Consider the following 21,006-nt stretch of genomic DNA (forward strand, 5'->3'; position numbering starts at 1 on the left):
ATTACTTGAGAATTTTTCGCAACACTAATGCTGTAAAGAAAGTCGGGGGGGAATATGGTTTCATTTCTTTCTTCAAATGAGTTGACTTTCCAGTCTGGTCAAAGTCCTCTGGTTTAAAAATGTCAGCTGAAGACGACTGAACAATCTTTGGCTTTAAATATCTGCTCCTGAGTGCTGCTTCTCACACATGACTTATGACACATACCAATATGGTACAAAAGGTTAAATAATTAATTTCCTTTCATACAATTCATATATCACAAGATCAAGATGAATATGAAATCAAGTTTGTTGAATACAAATGAAATAAGGTCTAATTTTATTTTCACTAATTCATATTCGGACTTCTTATCCTTTTGCATTATGAATTGAAATATAACAGTGATGCCTCTTGGTTAAGAGTCACAATAGTATTTATTCTGCTTTACATTATTTCATTCCTAAATATTGCTCAGCAGCTTCCACCGCCGTCTTCATCATCATTCTTTATTTCTTGTCCCAACAATATTTCTTTCATCAGCGCCAATGTTGTTTAGTGCATTTCTGTCTTGTAACTTTGCACTTGTTTAGCATGTTTTTGGACTGCACGTCCCACATGTGCAGCACTGTGCTCCCCACCCCACTTAAAACACATTAGCTTAGCATCTTTAGCACATTTACCATAAGCATGTTTGTCAGGTTCAAACACTGATGACATCTATTAACCAAGACAAGAAGCAAGGAATTGAACAGAGACAGAATTACATTTGGCTCAATTGAGGAGAGCGCGTACACCTGTACTCTTGTACAGTGTTCCAACACGCTCTGACGAAAGATTGTACGTCTCCTCTTTTATTTAGAACAGCTGTTTCTAAGGGAGGGGGGTCGTAAACAGCCATCGCCTTTGGTTACAGAACAGTTCAAAGAAAAGGTCGCCTGGAGGGGAGTGTGGTCCTGCTTCCTCTCTGCTGTGTAGTTCTCGGGTCAAGACAAAATCTTTCAGTGGATTACAATACATCAAAAAAACAGAACACCTTCATGTTGCTTCCCATCCTACACAGTGGAGTTTTACAAGCTTTCTGCTTGGTAAGATCTTTTGTCTGCTCGCCTGGAACTCATGGCCACACAAAGTTTTGTGATAACTTAGATACAATGATTCTGACAATGTTCTCCTCCACACTTTGCACATCTTTGTTTCCATTGACATGGTTGTATTGCGTGTCCACTTCTTTCAGATCTAAAAGGAACCGTAGTGTTTGTGGAATAGATTCCCTCACTTTGTCATTCATACATCACATTCACAAACACCAGTCAAATAAACTGTCACTTCTCCCTCCTCTTAAAGTCTTTTAGCATCTATTATTTTCACATCTTTACTCTTTTTTTTCCCATTTCATCCATCTCTTCCCTCACGATCTGCCAATAAAAGCTTCAATCAATCAAAAACATTTCTAGATTTGAAATGAATCTTCTGAATACTGCTGCTATTTGATATCGGTATTAGTTTATTTTGAACATGCATGTAGTGTAGCTACAGTGTATACGTCACATATTCACAATTTCACATTACAATATGTCCACAAAAGGAGTAGGAAGAGCTAATAATAATACATGTACTTGACTGGAAGTAAAATACAAAACAAAGAAAATGTAATCTATAAATGGTGGAAGCATATTGACATGATTGTGTGACACACGTTACAAGTGGTGATGTTGTTAGAACGTCAGCGTTACGACAGTTTATTTCAAATCCTGCAGCTTCATTTGCTGTTCTCACCAGCACACTGTTTCTTACCCAGGTTCTTTCTCTCCTGTGTGTGTTCTCAAGTGTCTTACAAGCCATTGTCGTTCAGTAAAACCTTTGCTGCACCTTGAACAGGAATATGGTTTTTTTCCAGAGTGTATTCTCATGTGTTTTTTCAAATTGGGATGTCGTACAAAACCTCTACCACACACTGAACAGATAAAGGGTTTTTCACCAGTATGCGTTCTTGTGTGTATTACTAAGTCTTCCTTTCGGATGTATCTTTTATTGCAAATTGAGCACATGAATGGTTTATCTCCAGTGTGTATTCTCATGTGTACCAGAAGGTTTGCTCGACGAGTGAAGCTTTTTTTGCACCCTGAACAGGTATAAGGTTTTTCACCAGTGTGTATTCTTGTGTGTCTTTTCAAAGTTTGCTTCTGACAGAATCTTTTGCCACAAACGGAGCAATGGAAAGGTTTTTCTCCAGTGTGTGTTCTCATGTGTCTTTGAAAATCTTTCTTTTCTGGAAAACCGTCACGGCAAATTGAACAGAAAAAGCGTTTTGTGTGTACTCTTGTGTGGTTTTTCAGATGACCACTGTATTGAAACGTTTTGTCACAGTAAGAGCACTTGAATGTTTTTTCCCCGTTGTGTATTCTCATGTGCAGTGCAAGGTTGGCTTGTTCAGAAAAGCTTCTGCTGCATTTTAAACAGGCGAAAGGATTTTCAGAAGAGTGTATTTTCGTGTGTCTTTTCAATTTTTGCTTGTCAGAAAATCTTTTGTCGCAAACTGAGCAAGTGAATGGTTTTTCTCCAGTGTGTATTCTCATGTGTTGTACGAGCGTTGACCGTACCGAAAAGCTTTTTTTGCAGTTTGAACAGGAAAACGTTTTTTCTCCGGTGTGTGTTCTCGTGTGTCTTATCAAATCACACTTTGCTGTAAAACCTTTACCACAGATTGAACAGGGGAAATCTTTTTCCTCACTGTGTGTTCTCATGTGTCTTTTCAGATTACCTTTTGCTGTAAAACCTTTACTACACATTGAACAGGAAAAATCCTTTTCCCCACTGTGTATTTTCATGTGTGTTTTCAGATAAGCATTATTTCTAAAACTTTTACCACAGATTGAACAGGAAATGTGTTTTTCTCCAGTGTGTGTTCTCATGTGTATTTTCAAATCTCTTTGTGTAAAACCTTTACTACAGATTGAACAGGAAAAATCATTTTCCCCACTGTGTATTTTCATGTGTCTTTTCATTTTATGTTGGCGGTTAAAAGTTTTGTCACAGTGAGAGCATTGAAAGTGTGTGTGGTCAGTGTCACATGTCTTAATATCACCTTTGGAATCTTTATCATCACCTTTGAACTCGTCTTCACTCTTCACAGTGACACCAGTCAATGGCATCTTGGGGACATCAACTTTCTCCAGTTCTTCAATATACTTTTCCTCTTGACTGATGCTATGTTCCTCCTCTTCTTCTTTAATGTGCGGGTCTTGAGGCTCTACCTCTTCCTCTTTGATGTGGGGGGGCTGTGGCTCCTCCTGCTTCATCCTGGAGGTCCACTCCTGCTGCTCAGGGAGATGTTCTTCACAGACATCTGCAGGGCACAAAAAGACAAACAAGTTGACTTTATGTGCTTATTTGTGTTTCCTTGTATCCACTTAATCATATCCAATTGTATTGACATTCCGCAAAGTATGTGCAAATACTGTCTAAACGTCAGCAAATGACACAAATTCAGTCGTCAATTTTAAATATTCCGCTTCAAATGTCTTGGCAATTTCCGTAGATTCGGAAACTCCATAAACTCAATATTCGATATATTTTCCGGTGAAAGTATACATATAAAGATTTTCATTTTTGAGGGAGATTCACTGAAATTGAAGTGAATGACAACTGTACTGTAAACACTTTTATTAACCCAATTAGTCAAGATGGGTATTAACAGCACATAAAAGGAACTGTTTAAGTAGCACAGAATTACATAACATAAATAAAATAGAAAAATATTCCTTCTACGTCAAATAAATAACATAGCTGTGCAAATAATACAAAATGTATCAAACTCAGATTAAAAATAAGTTTGCAGGCAGGCACTTTTTAATTCCTAGTGGACGATGTAATGGACTGTCACACACGTACGGTTCTGGTCAGCGCAAAGTAAGTGACTTGACTTAATTGTGCGGCTATGATCTTCCTCACTTCGGCGTACATTTTTGGTAGCATTTCTCTTGCGAAATATGCAACTCGAAAACAGTTTTGATTTAGGCTTACATGGTAAACAACTCAAATTAATGTTTTATCCAGGTGCGTACATTTGTGCAAATGTGGCCAAGTAGACGCATTCTGGGTTACTACCTAAGAGAAAATATAATTTAAAGATGTCGATTAATATCGGACTGCCGATATTATCGGCCGATAAATGCTTTAAAATGTAATATCGGAAATTATCGGTATCTGTTTCAAAATTATCGGTATCGGTTTAAAAAAAAAAAGTAAAATGTATGACTTTTTAAAACGCCGCTGTGTACACGGACGTAGGGAGAAGTACAGAGCGCCAATAAACCTTGAAGGCACTGCCTTTGCGTGCCGGCCCAGTCACATAATATCTACGGCTTTTCACACACACAAGTGAATGCAAGGCATACTTGGTCAACAGCCATACAGGTCACACAGAATGGCCGTATAAACAACTTTAACACTGTTACAAATATGCACCACACTGTGAACCCACACCAAACAAGAATGACAAACACATTTCGGGAGAACATCCGCACCGTAACACAACAAATACCCAGAACCCCTTGCAGCACTAACTCTTCCGGGACGCTACAATATACACCCTTTGCTACTACTCAACCCCAACCCCGCCCACCTCAACCTCCTCATGCTCTCTCAGGGAGGGCATGTCCCAAATTCCAAGCTGCTGTTTTGAGGCATGTTAAAAAAAAATAATGCACTTTGTGACTTCAATAATAAATATGGCAGTGCCATGTTGGCATTTTTTTCCATAACTTGAGTTGATTTATTTTGGAAAACCTTGTTACATTGTTTAATGCATCCAGCGGGGCATCACAACAAAATTAGGCATAATAATGTGTTCATTCCACGACTGTATAATATTTGGTATCAATCACCAGCAGAGTGGGTTTTAAGAATAGACTAAGAGGAGAAGTATTGCGGAAAGAGATTATTCTAGATTGTACCTAATGTCATGACTGTTTTTATTGACTATTTTATTGATTATGGGACAAGCAGTAGAAAATGGTGGAGGGAACTTTTTTCGTCACTTATTGTTTGTCTTTGGTACACTAATGTATATATTTTAGGCCATTGGTTCTTTGTTTTATTTATTTTTTTGCAAAAATATATATATATATTTTTTTATATTGCTCTTTTTATCTTTGTTATGAACAATATTATGTAAACTCGAAGTTATTATTATTTTTTTGGTTCTTTGTTGTTGCTATTTTTGTATTACAACATTTTATTATTTGATCATGTTGTACTGCATTTTAATCTTTTGTTTTGTGATTGTGTGATGTTTTTGCCTGGACCCCAGGAAGAATAGTCTCCACTGCGGTGTAGACTAATGGGGATCCTTAATAAACTAAACTAAACTGTATATATCGGTATCGGTTGATATCGGAATCGGTAATTAAGAGTTGGACAATATCGGAATATCGACAAAAAAGCCATTATCGGAAATCTCTAGTTTTGATTTAGGCTTACATGGTAAACAACTCAAATGAATGTTTTATCCAGGCGCATACATTTGTCTAAATGTGGCCAAGTAGACGCATTGTGGGTTTCTACCTAAGAGAAAATATAATTTCGTATTTTGTTGGGTTGCTCAAGCACATGAAGGGCAAACAAAGATATTTTCTACCAAGAACAATTTAAATCAGAGTGAAAATGTTGCATACATGTGCTGTTCTTACTCATAAATCTCTCGTAGGCTGCCTCATTCAAAGCAACGACATACTGTATCTTGATATCGAACACACGCTACAACAAAACACAAATCCATTCCATGTGGAGGTTTCCTAAAGAAAAGTGTTGATAGAAAAGTAACTACATCCAAATAAACATGGATGTTATTTTTTTCCATGATGTCTGGCTTGTATATTCACCACCAAACCTTTAAAATACGCCGACATGCCATATTGAATCTTTGCCTTCATCTGACCACGGCCTCTAGGTCACATTGTTGCAACCCAGCAATTTCATTGTTGTTGATTAATGAAGCATTCTTATAATGGTTGTGTTAAAAAGCAAGTATATCTCCACCTTGAGAGAGAATGGTGCACCCTGGATGAACATCAGTTACAAACATATTATTAGATGACATCTGGATGTTGTGCTTACTTGGACTGTGATGAAGCCGTGAGGACTCAGGTGGTTTCTCTTCATGGTCTTCGGTCTTCACAGAGACACCAGTCAGTGGAAACTTGGTGAGATCAGCCTCCTCCTGCCCTAGAAGACCCTCTCTATCCCCTTCTTCTTGAATGTAGGGGGGCTGTAGATGCTCCTCTTCTTCCATACCTTGGGGATACGGTGTATCCTCCCTTTCCTCTTTGATATTAGGGGGCTGTGGGTCCTCTTCTTCTTTTACCTGGGGGAACTGTGGATAGTCGCACTCCAAAGTGAAGCTGCCCCCTGCAGAGGAGGGAGACATGTTTCTTGATGTCCAATCAGTTGATGGATGTCTACAGGACACAAAACAAAATACATGTCACATGTCATATTGTACATGGAATAGAGGGTTGCAGCTATTGAATATTTTAGTAATTACGTATTCGACTAACAAATTTCTTCGATTAATCGAGTAATTGGAAAAACATTTGCTTGATTAAAAAGTTATTATAAATACTTAAGAGAAAACAATGATTTTTTTCTTAATATTGAACCCTTTTAAAATGACTAAGACTAAATGACAAATTAAAGTATGTTCATGGCTTTCCGTTTATGAACCCTCAACTTAGAACAGCTCAATAGAAATTAGATAAATATTGTCCGCAAGATTTTGTTTTTGCAGCGCTCAAGCAAAAACGAAGACAATTACCGCATTAAAGCACATTAGATATTGTTACTTATTTATATTTTATCATCAACCAAAAGTGAGACACACACTTCTTGCTTCTATCAGTTGTCTCCGAGAAATGATAAACTACTGATTCATGAAAAAAAAAGTATTGTTAACTCACAGCTCTGTTGTGACGTCATCATGTAGCTTGTTATCCATTACTGATAGTAACGGAATTGATATGGAAAACAATAAAATGAAAATGAAAAATGGCAAAAGTCATACAAATTTGTAAGATTGGAGACACACACCAATTTACAAATTACAGACCTCTTTCTCTACTTCCACAATTTTTTAAAAAAGTATTAAAAAACTTTTTTAACAAAAGATTGAACAAATTCATAATAAAAATTAAACACTCACAGAAAATCAATTAATCAAATTATTTAACCAAAACAACAGAAGAGATCACCAATGCAATATATAGCAAAAAGTGTGCTGCTGCAGTGTTAATAGATTTAACAAAAGCATTTGACACAATCAATCATAGTATCTTAATAAATAAATTACAACTGTATGTAGGGATGTAACAGTAAACGGTATAATGATAAACCGTGGTAAAAATCCAGACGGTTAGTAATACCGTTTTAATTTTTAATCGCAATAATGGAGACGGATGCATTTGTCTCACACTAAAAGTATACAGCTAAGGAGAAAAATCAGCTGCTGTGACAGAGTTAATATTGTGAGGAAACATTATGTGTCGGGAACGTTGACACAACTTGTTTATAAAGTTTTTAGTTTGTTTACTCGGATCCTTTATTTAACTGCAAACTTTATTAGTATTCAAATAACAAATACTAGCTAAAATGTTTCGTCATCTCATCGAATTGAACACAGGCTGAGAAGATTGTGTATTTGATGTGCGAGGTATCACTCCTGTTTATTTTTGTAGGCCAAACTGTGGGTGTTGTTGGAGAAGAACAAAGCTTATTTATTAGACTTTATTTTCATCAGCCAAACTGCTTTGTTTTATTTTGATATCAAAAAGTAAACAATGTTTTTTTTACATTACTTGTTTTTTTAATTTCATAAAGTTTGTATTTTAAAAACTATTAATGTGACTTAGCAAGTTGTCAATATTTTATGGTGTATAGTTAATTACTATACAGTGTTTCCCACACATTCATTTATTTGTGGCGGCCCGCCACGAAAGAATTACGTCCGCTACAAATAAAATTTAAAAAAATGTTTTTATTTTTTTTTTGTCCTGTCCAGCTTCTCAGGCAAATCATATAGTTGATGTAGATGCCCATATAGGCTGTTCAGATTTACTTTACAAAAGAGAAGTGTAGGATACTTCTCTTGTTGCCTTATTTGTATTTGACCACTACTGTTTCTGTTTATTTGTTACTGACTGTGGCAGGACACCTCTGCCTCTGTTTCACTTTATGTTGCTGGTAAATAATATGGTTGTAGTATTAGGCTAAAGTTAAATTATTTAGTATGCACTAATTAAAGGGGCAGAGCTTTAAGAGACATTTTAGCTTTTATATTTTATAAAATATATTTTTTGTAAGAACCACAATTAATAAATATATTTCAGTGAATACCTCATGTTCAAATCTGTATATAAATATGTACATAAAGTGTTGTAATTATATTGTAAAATGGATGGATGGATGGATGGACGTTTAAAACAAAACCGTTATTATTAATTAGTAAGTATAAATTTTTGAGCCTTTTTAGAGAAAATCATATCAATGTAGTAAATTATGCAAATTGCTCGATGATGTCATAGTGACCACGCCCATAGCCACGCCCCCACCGCCACAGGTATCTTGGCAGTTTATGGGAAACACTGCTATATGACATATTTCTGCTGCTAATGTACATACATTAGTACATATAAATGTACATTACCTCTCTCTATCAAAATATAAAAATAAAGGTATCAAGTAATGAGAAAAAGATGACATGTTGATACTATTATGGAACAAAAAACAAATACTTGTCTTTAAATATATGGATAAAGTTAATCTATAACCTTTTTATTAGACATTACATTTACATTTGGGGCCAAAACTGTTTAATGTATATATTAATGATATGTTTAATACATCCAAAGTACTGAAATGTATACTATTTGCAGACGACACAAATATATTCTACAGTAGTGATGACTATTATGAGCTCATAAATACAGTAAACACAGAACTAAACATAGCAAAAAAATGGATGGACACAAATAAATTATCTTTGAATATAAATAAAACTAAGTGATGTTTGGAAATCGCAACATAACGTCTGAACAGAAAATAAGTATTGATTGTACCCAAATTGAAATCGTAAATGAGAATACAATTTTGGGAGTAATAATTGATAGTAAACTATCCCACTGTTTAATATGTTTGTGCGTATGCTTCACTCAGGAGAGTATTTGGTGGACATCGTTTAATTTGTCCTACTAATTTCGGGCGTTCTTGAACTCACCATAGTGTGGGGACTGTGACGCAACAGTTTGTTTACATGTAAAATCTTCCACTCCTTCTTTGTCTCATTTTGTCCACCAAACGTTTTATGCTGTGCGTGAATGCACAAAAGGTGCGCTTGGTTGATGTTATTGACTTGTTGGAGTGCTAATCAGGCATTTTTGGTCACTTGCATGACTGCAAGCTAATCGATGCTAACATGCTATTTAGGCTAGCTGTATGTGCATATTGCATCATTATGCCTCATTTGAGCTCATTTAAATATCCTTTACTTCCATTCTCTTTGTATATAATTTTGTTTTGAAAGTCTCATGACACATTATCTGTATGTAACATTGGCTGCATTTCAGATAGTTGTTTGTATGCCATGTCGTTCAAGACCACAGCAAACATTACCTAGTTTGCCAAAGATTGTAATAAATCTATTAAAAGAAGACAGGCTGCAGTTTCCTTTAACTTGGACACACACGTCTATACCTTTGGCCATTAAAAGCCAGTCATTTCCAGGAATTATCTCACCTTCTGAGTAGCCTCTGATTTACTAATGGTTTCTAATGTGTAGAATACATATTACATGTCAACATTTCCGTCAACGAAGATTTGCTTCAGCCTGCAACACATAGTAATTTTGATAGTGGCTATTATGGCTAATATAGACATTTACATCATGTGTTGCCTTCATTATAAGACTTATATACGGCTTTTCATTTTTTGCGGCTCCAGACAGATTTGTTTTTTGGTCCAATATGGCTCTTTCAAGGTTTTGGGTTGCCGACCCCTGCTTTAAATAAACAATAATGTGTCTCTTTTCCTGAAACTGTCTTGTTTGCATGAACAATATAAAAAACAAAGCAGTGCATCATCCTCACAAGACAATAAATCCTTTTAAATACATAAATATTCAAGCATTGTGTTAATAAATAAACATAAAGAGAGCAAACAGGTGAGAGTAAGAATGAAACAAACCTGTACTGAGTAAGACAAGTTGATGTTTCTTGAGAACAGCGTCCAGGAGTTGATGTTGTTTTGTTGAAGAACGTTCCTCCTCGTACTCTGCTATCATTCCTTCGCACATTTTCACACAATCACGACAGTTTACACTCACATTTGATCTTTATAATAACCCCCGAGTCTCTTTGTTAGCAGCTAGCAAGCTAAGCTAACTAGCTCTAAGCTAGCACGAGAAGTGCGCTCAGACTAACGTATCCAAACACAAACTATCATGAACGATGTTTAACTCCATTAAACAACATAAGTGTACACATTCGAACAGATTAAGAACGCAGGACTCTAAAGACTACAATAACGTCTTCTTCATCAAACGCCATTTTGACTTACCCTCCTCCTGTTTTATTCGCGCGCTGTTGTCAGATCTCGCGAGAAAACCAAAACGCCCTCCAGCACTGCGCATGCGCTATTCTTAAAGCGACAGTACGACATATCTGCGGGACATCGCTACACATTTCATAACGTTTTTTTGGTCGGCAAAACAGTTTTTAATTCACCTGGTTACTGACACACATTTAATTATATGATAGCGCTGGTGTTATGATCACTTTTATCCGTCACAGAGCGCCTCCACAGCTGAACTACATGAACTCCGCCACATGGTGGCACCATTCTTTGAATAGCCGCTTTTGAAACATTGAGAAACTAACTTGGTGTCTGCACAATAAGCTGTAATTGTAAAAAAAAAAAACGTGAAAAGATCTACTTGTCTTAAGTTAGATATTTGGTTGACTTGATTCAGAGGCCCCGCCCACCTTAAAGAAGGGGGGAAAATATATTTTTTGTTTTAATAATGTTTCTGTAAGAGGACAAACATGACACAAACCTTTTTAAGTGTTAGAAAGCCCTCTGTTTTCATTAAACATGCCTCACTGATGAGAGTATTTGGCCAGTGCCGTTTGTCCTACTAATTTTTGGCGGTCCTTGAACTCACCGTTGTTGGTTTAGGTGTACAACTTTCTCCGTCGCTGCCACAGAAAGACGTGTTGTATGCCACTCCTTCTTTGTCTCATTTTGTCCACCAAACGTTTTATGCTGTGCGTGAATGCACAAAGGTGAGCTTTGTTGATTTTATTGATATGCTGGAATGCTAATCAGACATATTTGGTCAATCCATGACTACAAGGTGATCGATGCTAACATGCTATTTGATTGATTGATTGATTGAGACTTTTATTAGTAGGTTGCACAGTGAAGTACATATTCCGTACAATTGACCACTAAATGGTAACACCCGAATAAGTTTTTCAACTTGTTTAAGTCGGGGTCCACTTAAATTGATTCATGATACAGATATATACTATCATATATATTTAGGCTAGCTGTATGTACATATTGCATCATTATGCCTCGTTTGTAGGTATATTTGAGCTCATTTAATTTCCTTTACTTATGTCCTCTGTTTATTTATATTTGCATGTCTCATGACACATTATCTTTGTATAATATTAGCTGCATTTCTGATAGTTTTTTGTGTACCATGTTGTTCCAGACCACAGCAAACGTTACCCAGCTTGCAAAGATTGTAATAAATCCATTAGAAGAAGACAGCCTGCAGTTTCCTTAAACTTGGACACACACATCTATACTTTTGGCCATTCTGAGCCAGTAAATTCCAGAAGTTATCTCATCCTGTGAGAAGTCTCCATTTTACTAATGATTTCCAATGTTGCAATGTGTAGATTAAAAATTAAAATACAACATTTCGTCAACGGAGATTTGCGTCAGCCTTCCCTAGTAGGCTGTTATATTTTTATTCTTATTGTTGCTTTTTATTTTTATTCTTATTGTTATATTTTCTATTTTATTTCCGTTTATACCCCCATTATTTATATCAGGTCCAAACACTGAGGACATCTATTAAACAAGACAAGAGGCAAAGAATTCAACAAAGACAGAATTCAATTTGGACTCAATATTGAGGAGAGTCGTCTGTACACTGTACCCTTGAACAGTATCTCAGCACGCTCTGCCAAAAGATTGCACGCCTCCTTCTTTTATTTTGGACCCTCCCCGACCACATGGCCCCCGCTGTTACCAAAGGACAAAGGTCGCAAAAAGTTCACAGAAAAGGTCGTAAACAATTCACAGAAAAGGTCAGTTCATAAAGAGTTCGTAAAATAGTTCCAAAAGAGGTCCATAAAATAGTTTAAAAAAGACGTTCGTAAAGCAGTTCAAAAAAGAGGTTCAAAAAGAGGTCGTCTGGAAATTGGGCAGATCCTGTCTTCTCTCCGCTTTGAAGTCCTTGGGTTAGAACAATATCTTTCTGTTGATTACCATACATGAAAGAACACAGAAACACCTTCATCTTGCTTTCCCCCCCTACACAGTGGAGTTTTACGAGCCTTACTCTTGGTAGGTTTCAAAGACAGCTTTTGTCTTCTCACCAGACCCTCAATGTAACACAAAGTTTTTGTGATAATTTAGAAACAATTATTCTAACAATTTACCTTTTTAAATTTGATCTCAATTCTGTACACTGCTGCTGGTGCATAAAATATCCTGAGGGAACTCTCCTGAAGGAATCAATAAAGCACTATCTATCTATGTATTACAGCTAATATAGACACTTACATCTTGTGTTGCCTTCATTATAAGACTTATATAAGGCTTTTAATTTTTTGTGGCTCCAGACAAATTTTTTTTTTTGTATTTTTTGGTCCAATATGGCTCTTTCAACATTTTGGGTTGCCGACTCCTGCACTAGTCCATTTCTCTCTTTCTCTTGTAGCATGTAACTTAGCTAACCGCTACATGAGTCTAAAAATGGCTAAGCTACGGAAATCGCTACTTCTTTAAAAAGCAGCAAAGCGACTAGGAAATGTAGTTATTTATACACTACCGTTCAAAAGTTTGGGGTCACCCAAACAATTTTGTGGAATAGCCTTCATTTCTAAGAACAAGAATAGACTGTTGAGTTTCAGATGAAAGTTCTCTTTTTCTGGCCATTTTGAGCGTTTAATTGACCCCACAAATGTGATGCTCCAGAAACTCAATCTGCTCAAAGGAAGGTCAGTTTTGTAGCTTCTGTAACAAGCTAAACTGTTTTCAGATGTGTGAACATGATTGCACAAGGGTTTTCTAATCATCAATTAGCATTCTGAGCCAATGAGCAAACCAATTATACCATTAGAACACTGGAGTGATAGTTGCTGGAAATGGGCCTCTATACACCTATGTAGATATTGCACCAAAAAGCAGACATTTGCAGCTAGAATAGTCATTTACCACATTAGCAATGTATAGAGTGTATTTCTTTAAAGTTAAGACTAGTTTAAAGTTATCTTCATTGAAAAGTACAGTGCTTTTCCTTCAAAAATAAGGACATTTCAATGTGACCCCAAACTTTTGAACGGTAGTGTATGTACACTTTTAAACTATTTTTTCACTTCATCATTGACATTTCTAGAGGTACATTTGAAAGGACTCCTCTTAATACTGCTGCTGTTTGGTATTAGTTTATTTTGAACATGCATACAGTTACATACAGTGTATACATCACGTATTTACAATACACGTTTGTCCGAAAATGAGTAGAAAGAAACAGAGCTTATAACAAATAATGCATGTAATTTGACTATACTAAAAACATTTAATCTATAAATGGTAGAAGCATTAACAAGATTGTGTTACACACACAACAATGATGTCAAATAATGTTATATGTGGTGATGTCGTTAGAACGCCAGCGATATGACAGTTTATTTAAAATCCTGCAGCTTTAATTACTGTTATCACCGGCACACTGTTTCTTACTCCGGTAATTTCTCAGGTGTCTTACAAGTGATTGTCGTTCAGTAAAACCTTTGTTGAACCTTGAACAGGAATATGTTTTTTTACCACTGTGTGTTCTCATGTGTTTTTTCAAATATGGATGTCGTACAAAACCTCTACCACACACTGAACAAATAAAAGGTTTTTCACCAGTATGTCTTCTTTTGTGTACTATCAAGTCTATCTTCCGAATGAATCTTTTATTACAAATTGAGCACATGAATGGTTTATCTCGGGTGTGTATTCTCATGTGTACTAGAAGGTTTGTTCGTAGAGAAAAGCTTTTGTTGCACCCTGAACAGGTATAAGGTTTTTCACTAGTGTGTAGTCTTTTTAAATTTTGCTTCACACAGAATCTTTTACCGCAAATGAAAGGTTTTTCTCCAGTGTGCGTTCTCGTGTGTCTTTGCAAATCTTTATTTTCTGGAAAACCCTCACTAAAAATTGAACAGAACCGTTTTTTTTCACCTGCGTGTATTCTCGTGTGCCTTTTCAGATGACAGCGGTATTTAAAAGTTTTGTCACAGTGAGAGCACATGAATGGTTTGTCCCCGTCGTGTATTCTCATGTGCAGTACAAGGTTTGCTTGTTCCGAAAAGCTTTTGTTGCATTTTGAACAGGCGAAAGGATTTTCAGCAGTGTGTATTTTCATGTGTCTTTTCAGATTAGCATTTTGTGTAAAACCTTTACTACAGATTGAACAGGAAAACAGTTTTTCTCCAGTATGTGTGCTCATGTGTATTTTCAAATGACCTTTTTGTGTAAAACGTTTACCACAGATTGAACAGGAAATGTGTTTTTCTCCAGTGTGTGTTCTCGTGTGTATTTTCAAATCACTTTTTTGTGTGAAACCTTTACCACAGACTGAACATGCAAAATGTTTTTCCCCACTGTGTATTTTCATGTGTCTTTTCAGATTCGCATTTTGTGTAAAACTTTTACTACAGATCGAACAGGTAAAAGGGGTTTCTCCGGTGTGTGTTCTCGTGTGTACTTGCAAACACTGCCTTTGTGTAAAACGTTTCCCACAGATTGAACAGATGAAAGGGGTTTCTCCGGTGTGTGTCCTCGCGTGTGTTTCCAAATCACTTTTTTGTGTGAAACCTTTACCACAGATTGAACACGAAAAATGTTTTTCTCCAGTGTGTATTTTCATGTGTCTTTTCAGATTAGCATTTTGTGTAAAACTTTTACCACAGATTGAACAGGAAATGTGTTTTTCCTCAGTGTGTGTTCTCATGTGTTTTTTCAAATCACTTTTTTGTGTAAAACCTTTACTACAGATCGAACACGTAATGTGTTTTTCTCGAAAGTGTATTTTCATGTGTCTTTTCATATTATGTTGGCGATTAAAAGTTTTGTCACAGTGACAGCATTGAAAGTGTGTGTGGTCAGTGTCACATGTCAATATATCAGCTTTAGAATCTTTATCATCACCTTTGAACTCGTCTTCACTCTTCCCAGTGACACCAGTCAATGGGGACATATTGGGGACACCAACATCCTCCAGTCCATCAAGATGCGTATCCTCCTGACTGATGCTGTGTTCCTCCCCTTCTTTTTTAATGTGCGGGTGCTGAGGCTCCTCCTCTTCCTCTTTAAAATGTGGGGGGTGTTGCTCCTCTTCCTCTTTGATGTGTGGGGGTTGTGGCTCCTCCTGCTTCATCCTGGAGGTCCACTTCTGGTGCTCATGGAAATGTTCTTCACAGACATCTGCAGGACAAAAAAAGATAAACACATGCTTTAGAAAAGTCCAACTTTGCTAAAACGCACAGGACATTGTCCTTCACCAGCATATGTTCTGATAATGTCTCTGAGGATCTCGTTAGTCCCCACAGTTAATTCCTATACGACATGCACTACCGTTCAAAAGTTTGGGGTCACATTGAAATGTCCTTATTTTTGAAGGAAAAGCACTGTACTTTTCAATGAAGATAACTTTAAACTAGTCTTAACTTTAAAGAAGTACACTCTATACATTGCTAATGTGGTAAATGACTATTCTAGCTGCAAATGTCTGCTTTTTGGTGCAATATCTACATAGGTGTATAGAGGTCCATTTCCAGCAACTATCACTCCAGTGTTCTAATGGTACAATGTGTTTGCTCATTGGCTCAGAAGGCTAATTGATGATTAGAAAACCCTTGTGCAATCATGTTCACACATCTGAAAACAGTTTAGCTCGTTACAGAAGCTACAAAACTGACCTTCCTTTGAGCAGATTGAGTTTCTGGGGCATCACATTTGTGGGGTCAATTAAACACTCAAAATGGCCAGAAAAAGAGAACTTTCATCTGAAACTCGACAGTCTATTCTTGTTCTTAGAAATGAAGGCTATTCCACAAAATTGTTTGGGTGACCCCAAACTTATGAACGGTAGTGTATTTCTACTCAAAGTCTTATTGGATCTGTCCCGATACAGCATCTACATAATACCTCACTCTATCAAAATGTAGAAATAGAGATAAAGGCATCATGTAATGAGAAAAAGATTACTCATACTATTGTTGAACAAAAACAAATATTTGTCTTTAAATGTATGGATATGGTTTATCTATGGGCTTTTTATCAGAAATTAAAAATTACGTGATGGCGTCACGTTCACACCCCACCTCAACTCTGTTTTACCCAACATAATGAATAATCATGATTTCAATATTGATAAAAAATTATCTCAATTATTATTTTGGCCATAATTGTGCAGCCGTATGTGTAAGACTAGATGTCATACATGAACATTATTTGAATCTACACTACCGTTCAAAAGTTTGGGGTCACCCAAACAATTTTGTGGAATAGCCTTCATTTCTAAGAACAAGAATAGACTGTCGAGTTTCAGATGAAAGTTCTCTTTTTCTGGCCATTTTGAGCGTTTAATTGACCCCACAAATGTGATGCTCCAGAAACTCAATCTGCTCTAAGGAAGGTCAGTTTTGTAGCTTCTGTAACGAGCTAAACTGTTTTCAGATGTGTGAACATGATTGCACAAGGGTTTTCTAATCATCAATTAGCCTTCTGAGCCAATGAGCAAACACATTGTACCATTAGAACACTGGAGTGATAGTTTCTGGAAATGGGCCTCTATACACCTATGTAGATATTGCACCAAAAACCAGACATTTGCAGCTAGAATAGTCATTTACCACATTAGCAATGTATAGAGTGTATTTCTTTAAAGTTAAGACTAGTTTAAAGTTATCTTCATTGAAAAGTGCAGTGCTTTTCCTTCAAAAATAAGGACATTTCAATGTGACCCCAAACTTTTGAAAGGTAGTGTATATGGACCAAAAAGTGCAGTTATGTTTTATGGCCATCAGTTGCCACCTTGCAAAATTCTTACATTTGTTTTTATTGTTTTTATCTCTTATAATGACATCGCCATAAAATACCTCAATGCTAACAGGGGAAATTACACTGCAACGACTGTCATCGGCATTGACAGACAGTAGGATTGCTCGTTTGCATCTCAAGAGTTGTTTTTCGCACTACGATAGGATGGAAACATCCCTGCCCAGGCACACCCTCCTGGTGTTGGAGTATAAATATATGGTGTTTTGGCACCAGTCGCTAGACTACATTTGACCAATCTAAGTCTGAGACTAGGTCTGACCAATCTAAGTCTATGAACATGAACAGATGAAGCCTACTTGAGAGGCAAAACGTCCAAGAGAAACCAAACAGTCGAGTTGTGATCGATTGAATACCCTGAGAATATAGTGACCTGGATGAGTGAGAACATCAATAAACTTTTGTTATTATCAAATGAGTGTGTGTGTGTGTGTGTGTGTGTGTGTGTGTGTGTGTGTGTGTGTGTGTGTGTGTGTGTGTGTGTGTGTGTGTGTGTGTTCCTTGTGTTAAGCACGTTGATGTATCGACATCAATCTTTTTTTTTGTGCTCGACTTTTCATTTTTTTATATCGACAATGAAAAGTACAATTAACTCATTATTATTACCATTACTATAATTTCAAATGTAACAATCAGCAAACAAGCACAATTTTGTTAATGCAACAGGCCTAAATAAAATCGTTCAGTTTGGCTCCGATGCAGCCGCGCCTCTCAGTCTTCAGCATTGTCCTGCCCACGGTCCAATCTGATTGGTTGCGCAACCCACACACCAGTAAGGGGCAGAGTCGATCAGAAGTCACTTATGCAGGCTTCTTAAACACATGGCGCACACATTGCTAAGTATTGTTGAAACTCAACATTGCAGCATACACGCTACACACAACACACAAATCCATTGCATGTGGAGGTTTCCTAAAAAAAAAAGTGTTGATAGAAAAATAACTACATCCAAATAAACATTGATGTTATTTTTTTCATGATGTCTGGCTTGTATATTCACCACTAAACCTTTAAAATACGCTGACATGTGCGCTGGTAAAGGTAAATAGATCGTAGCCATATTGTTATGCTTGCCTTCCTTTGACCACGTGAGATAAGGGGGACGGCCTCTAAGTCACATTGTTGCAACCTAGCAATTTCATTGTTGTTGATGGATAAAGCATTTTTTATGGTTGTGTAAAAAAGCATGTTTATCTCAGTCTTGAGAGATAATGGTGGACCCTGGATAGACATCAGTAACAAAGATTTGTATTAGACGATATGTGGACATCCTGCTTACTTGGACTGTGATGAAGCTGTGATGACTCGGGTGGTTTCTCTTGATGGTCTTCGGTCTTCACAGAGACAACGGTCAATGGAAACTTGGTGGGATCAGCCTCCTCCTGCCCTTCTTCTTTTTTTATGTAGGGGGTCTGTATATGCTCCTTTACTTCATTAACATGGGAATGCTGTGAATCCTCGCTTTCCTCTTTAATATTAGGGGGCTGTTGATCCTCTCCTTCCTCTTTGACATTGGGGGGCTGTGGATACTCGTCCTCCAAAGTGAAGCTTCCCCCCTGCAAATGAGGGAGACATGTTTCTTGAGGTTCAATCAGCTGATGGATGTCTAGGACAAAAACAAAACAAACACATTTTAACTTGTACATGTTAAATATATTGTACATACAATATAGGTTTGCAGCTATATAATATTTTAGTAATCAAGTATTAGTTGTTAAAACTTGACAAACGGCACTGCGCGCTGGTAACTATGAGGGTCGCAAGGAATACTGAACAACAAATCAATGATTGAAGTGACAAACTTGCCATCCAAACAATACCCTGTTTGTTGACAAAAACAGTCATGGAAGCACATTCGATCTATTTATTAAGGAGAGGTAACACAAACTAGTGAACGGCTCTTAAGAGCTTCCGGCAGAGCTGACAAACTTCCGCGGCTAGCCTGCTAAGCTAACAAAAACAGCTCAAGCTAAAAGGCCTGTAAGATTTTGACTTGAGCGTGGACTCGCTGACGTCACACGTCACTAGGCAACAGGCAAGTCTTTTAAAGGCACACACACTGCTCTCATATATATTAATAGTTTATATGAAACTTATTTTACCTACATTATGCCAGATACTGTATTTGTCGTTTTTTTTAAGTAAAGCATTAATTACTTTTCCTTGTAATTACACTACCGTTCAAAAGTTTGGGGTCACCCAAACAATTTTGTGGAATATCCTTCATTTCTAAGAACAAGAATAGACTGTCGCGTTTCAGAAGAAAGTTCTCTTTTTCTGGCCATTTTGAGCGTTTAATTGACCCCACAAATGTGATGCTCCAGAAACTCAATCTGCTCAAAGGAAGGTCAGTTTTGTAGCTTCTGTAACAAGCTAAACTGTTTTCAGATGTGTGATCATGATTGCACAAGGGTTTTCTAATCATCAATTAGCCTTCTGAGCCAATGAGCAAACACATTGTACCATTAGAACACTGGAGTGATAGTTGCTGGAAATGGGCCTCTATACACCTATGTAGATATTGCACCAAAAACCAGACATTTGCAGCTAGAATAGTCATTTACCACATTAGCAATGTATGGAGTGTACTTCTTTAAAGTTAAGACTAGTTTAAAGTTATCTTCATTGAAAAATAAGGAAATTTTAATGTGACCCCAAACTTTTGAACGGTAGTGTATTTAATTAAATTACTAGGGAGTATGAAATATATGCTTAATTTAAAGTCTCGCCTATAAGGGGTGTATTTTGACAGCTGCATATTTTAAGATTATTTTAGTAATAGAGTAATCTTTCGAATAATTTGTTCGATTAACAGGATAACCTAAATGCGTATTTCAGGTAACATTACCTTCAATAAACAGGGACCTGTCTCCTTGTCATAATCTGAAACTGTCCCGTTTGCATGAACAATATAAAAACAAAGCAGTGCATCATCCTCACAAGACAATTCATCATTTTAAAGACAATTTATTTAAGAGTGCAGTTAATAATTAAAGATAAAGCTAATTAACACGTGAGAGTAAGAAGTAAACAAACCTGTTCTGAGTAAGACAAGTTGATGCTTCTTTAAAACAGCGTCCAGTAGTTGGTGTTGTTTTGTTGAAGAACGTTCTTCCTCGTACTCCGCTGTACTTCTTTCGCACATTTTCACACAATCACAACATTTTACGCTCACATTTGATCTTTATAATAACCTCCAAGTATCTTTATTAGCAGCTAGCAAGGTAAGCTAACTAGCCTAAGCTAGCACGAGAAGCGTCAAGAGTGCGCTCAGGCAAATACAAACTATCATTAACGATATTTACTCTTTTTAAACAACATATATGTGTAGACATACAAACAGATTAAGAACGCAGGACTCTAAAAGACAACAATAACGTCTTCTTCATCAAACGCCATTTTGCTTTTTTCTCGTCTGGTTTAGTTCGCGGGCGGTGTTGTCAGATCTCGCGAGAATTCGTCCTCCAGCACTTCGCATGACGCTATTCTTAAGAAAAAAATGTGTTTGGAGGGGGGCAATGTGTATGTGTGTATATAATATAAATACACATTTAGCTGTAAAAATCTGCAGTACAGTATGTGTATTTGATAGATAGATAGAATTGAACTAACGTGGTTTCTGCGAGTCC

The 21,006-nt window shown here is 36.7% G+C and overlaps 3 protein-coding genes across 5 annotated transcripts in view; 1 reads left to right on the plus strand and 2 right to left on the minus strand.

Moving 5' to 3' along the window:
- The window catches only part of LOC133646114 (gastrula zinc finger protein XlCGF28.1-like), a 201,653-nt gene that overhangs the window by 61,503 nt on the left and 119,144 nt on the right, over window positions 1-21,006 (plus strand). The window lies entirely within an intron of this gene.
- LOC133646116 (gastrula zinc finger protein XlCGF57.1-like) lies at window positions 1,467-10,642 on the minus strand. Of its 2 annotated transcripts, XM_062041153.1 has the most exons (4): window positions 10,586-10,642; window positions 10,214-10,312; window positions 6,098-6,438; window positions 1,467-3,326 (listed from the first exon to the last, which is right to left on the minus strand). In XM_062041153.1, exons 3-4 carry the CDS (start codon window positions 6,405-6,407, stop codon window positions 1,771-1,773), a joined length of 1,866 nt encoding a protein of 621 aa, XP_061897137.1. In that variant the 5' UTR covers window positions 6,408-6,438; window positions 10,214-10,312; window positions 10,586-10,642; the 3' UTR covers window positions 1,467-1,770. The 2 variants fall into 2 exon arrangements, with proteins under 2 accessions (XP_061897137.1, XP_061897136.1); XM_062041152.1 differs by lacking the exon at window positions 10,586-10,642 and having other exon boundaries at window positions 10,214-10,575.
- LOC133646113 (oocyte zinc finger protein XlCOF6-like) lies at window positions 13,705-20,849 on the minus strand. Its single transcript, XM_062041134.1, has 3 exons — window positions 20,414-20,849; window positions 18,657-18,983; window positions 13,705-15,742 (listed from the first exon to the last, which is right to left on the minus strand). The coding sequence occupies exons 1-3, from the start codon at window positions 20,520-20,522 to the stop codon at window positions 13,977-13,979; spliced, it is 2,202 nt and encodes a 733-aa protein (XP_061897118.1). The 5' UTR covers window positions 20,523-20,849; the 3' UTR covers window positions 13,705-13,976.

The sequence above is a fragment of the Entelurus aequoreus genome, linkage group LG03 (assembly GCF_033978785.1).
Source record: "Entelurus aequoreus isolate RoL-2023_Sb linkage group LG03, RoL_Eaeq_v1.1, whole genome shotgun sequence".
NCBI classification, from domain to species: domain Eukaryota; kingdom Metazoa; phylum Chordata; class Actinopteri; order Syngnathiformes; family Syngnathidae; genus Entelurus; species Entelurus aequoreus.

What these genes read in the sequence shown, in the direction of transcription:
- LOC133646113 (XM_062041134.1), bottom strand. Translation starts at nt 20,522, where the DNA reads ATGTGCGAAAGAAGTACAGCGGAGTACGAGGAAGAACGTTCTTCAACA. An exon ending in ACTTGTCTTACTCAGAACAG is followed by an intron (nt 18,984 to 20,413) that starts GTTTGTTTACTT and finishes TTTTTGTCCTAG; the next exon opens with ACATCCATCAGCTGATTGAA. An exon ending in ACAGCTTCATCACAGTCCAA is followed by an intron (nt 15,743 to 18,656) that starts GTAAGCAGGATG and finishes TTTGTCCTGCAG; the next exon opens with ATGTCTGTGAAGAACATTTC.
- LOC133646116 (XM_062041153.1), bottom strand. Translation starts at nt 6,407, where the DNA reads ATGTCTCCCTCCTCTGCAGGGGGCAGCTTCACTTTGGAGTGCGACTAT. An exon ending in ACGGCTTCATCACAGTCCAA is followed by an intron (nt 3,327 to 6,097) that starts GTAAGCACAACA and finishes TGTGCCCTGCAG; the next exon opens with ATGTCTGTGAAGAACATCTC.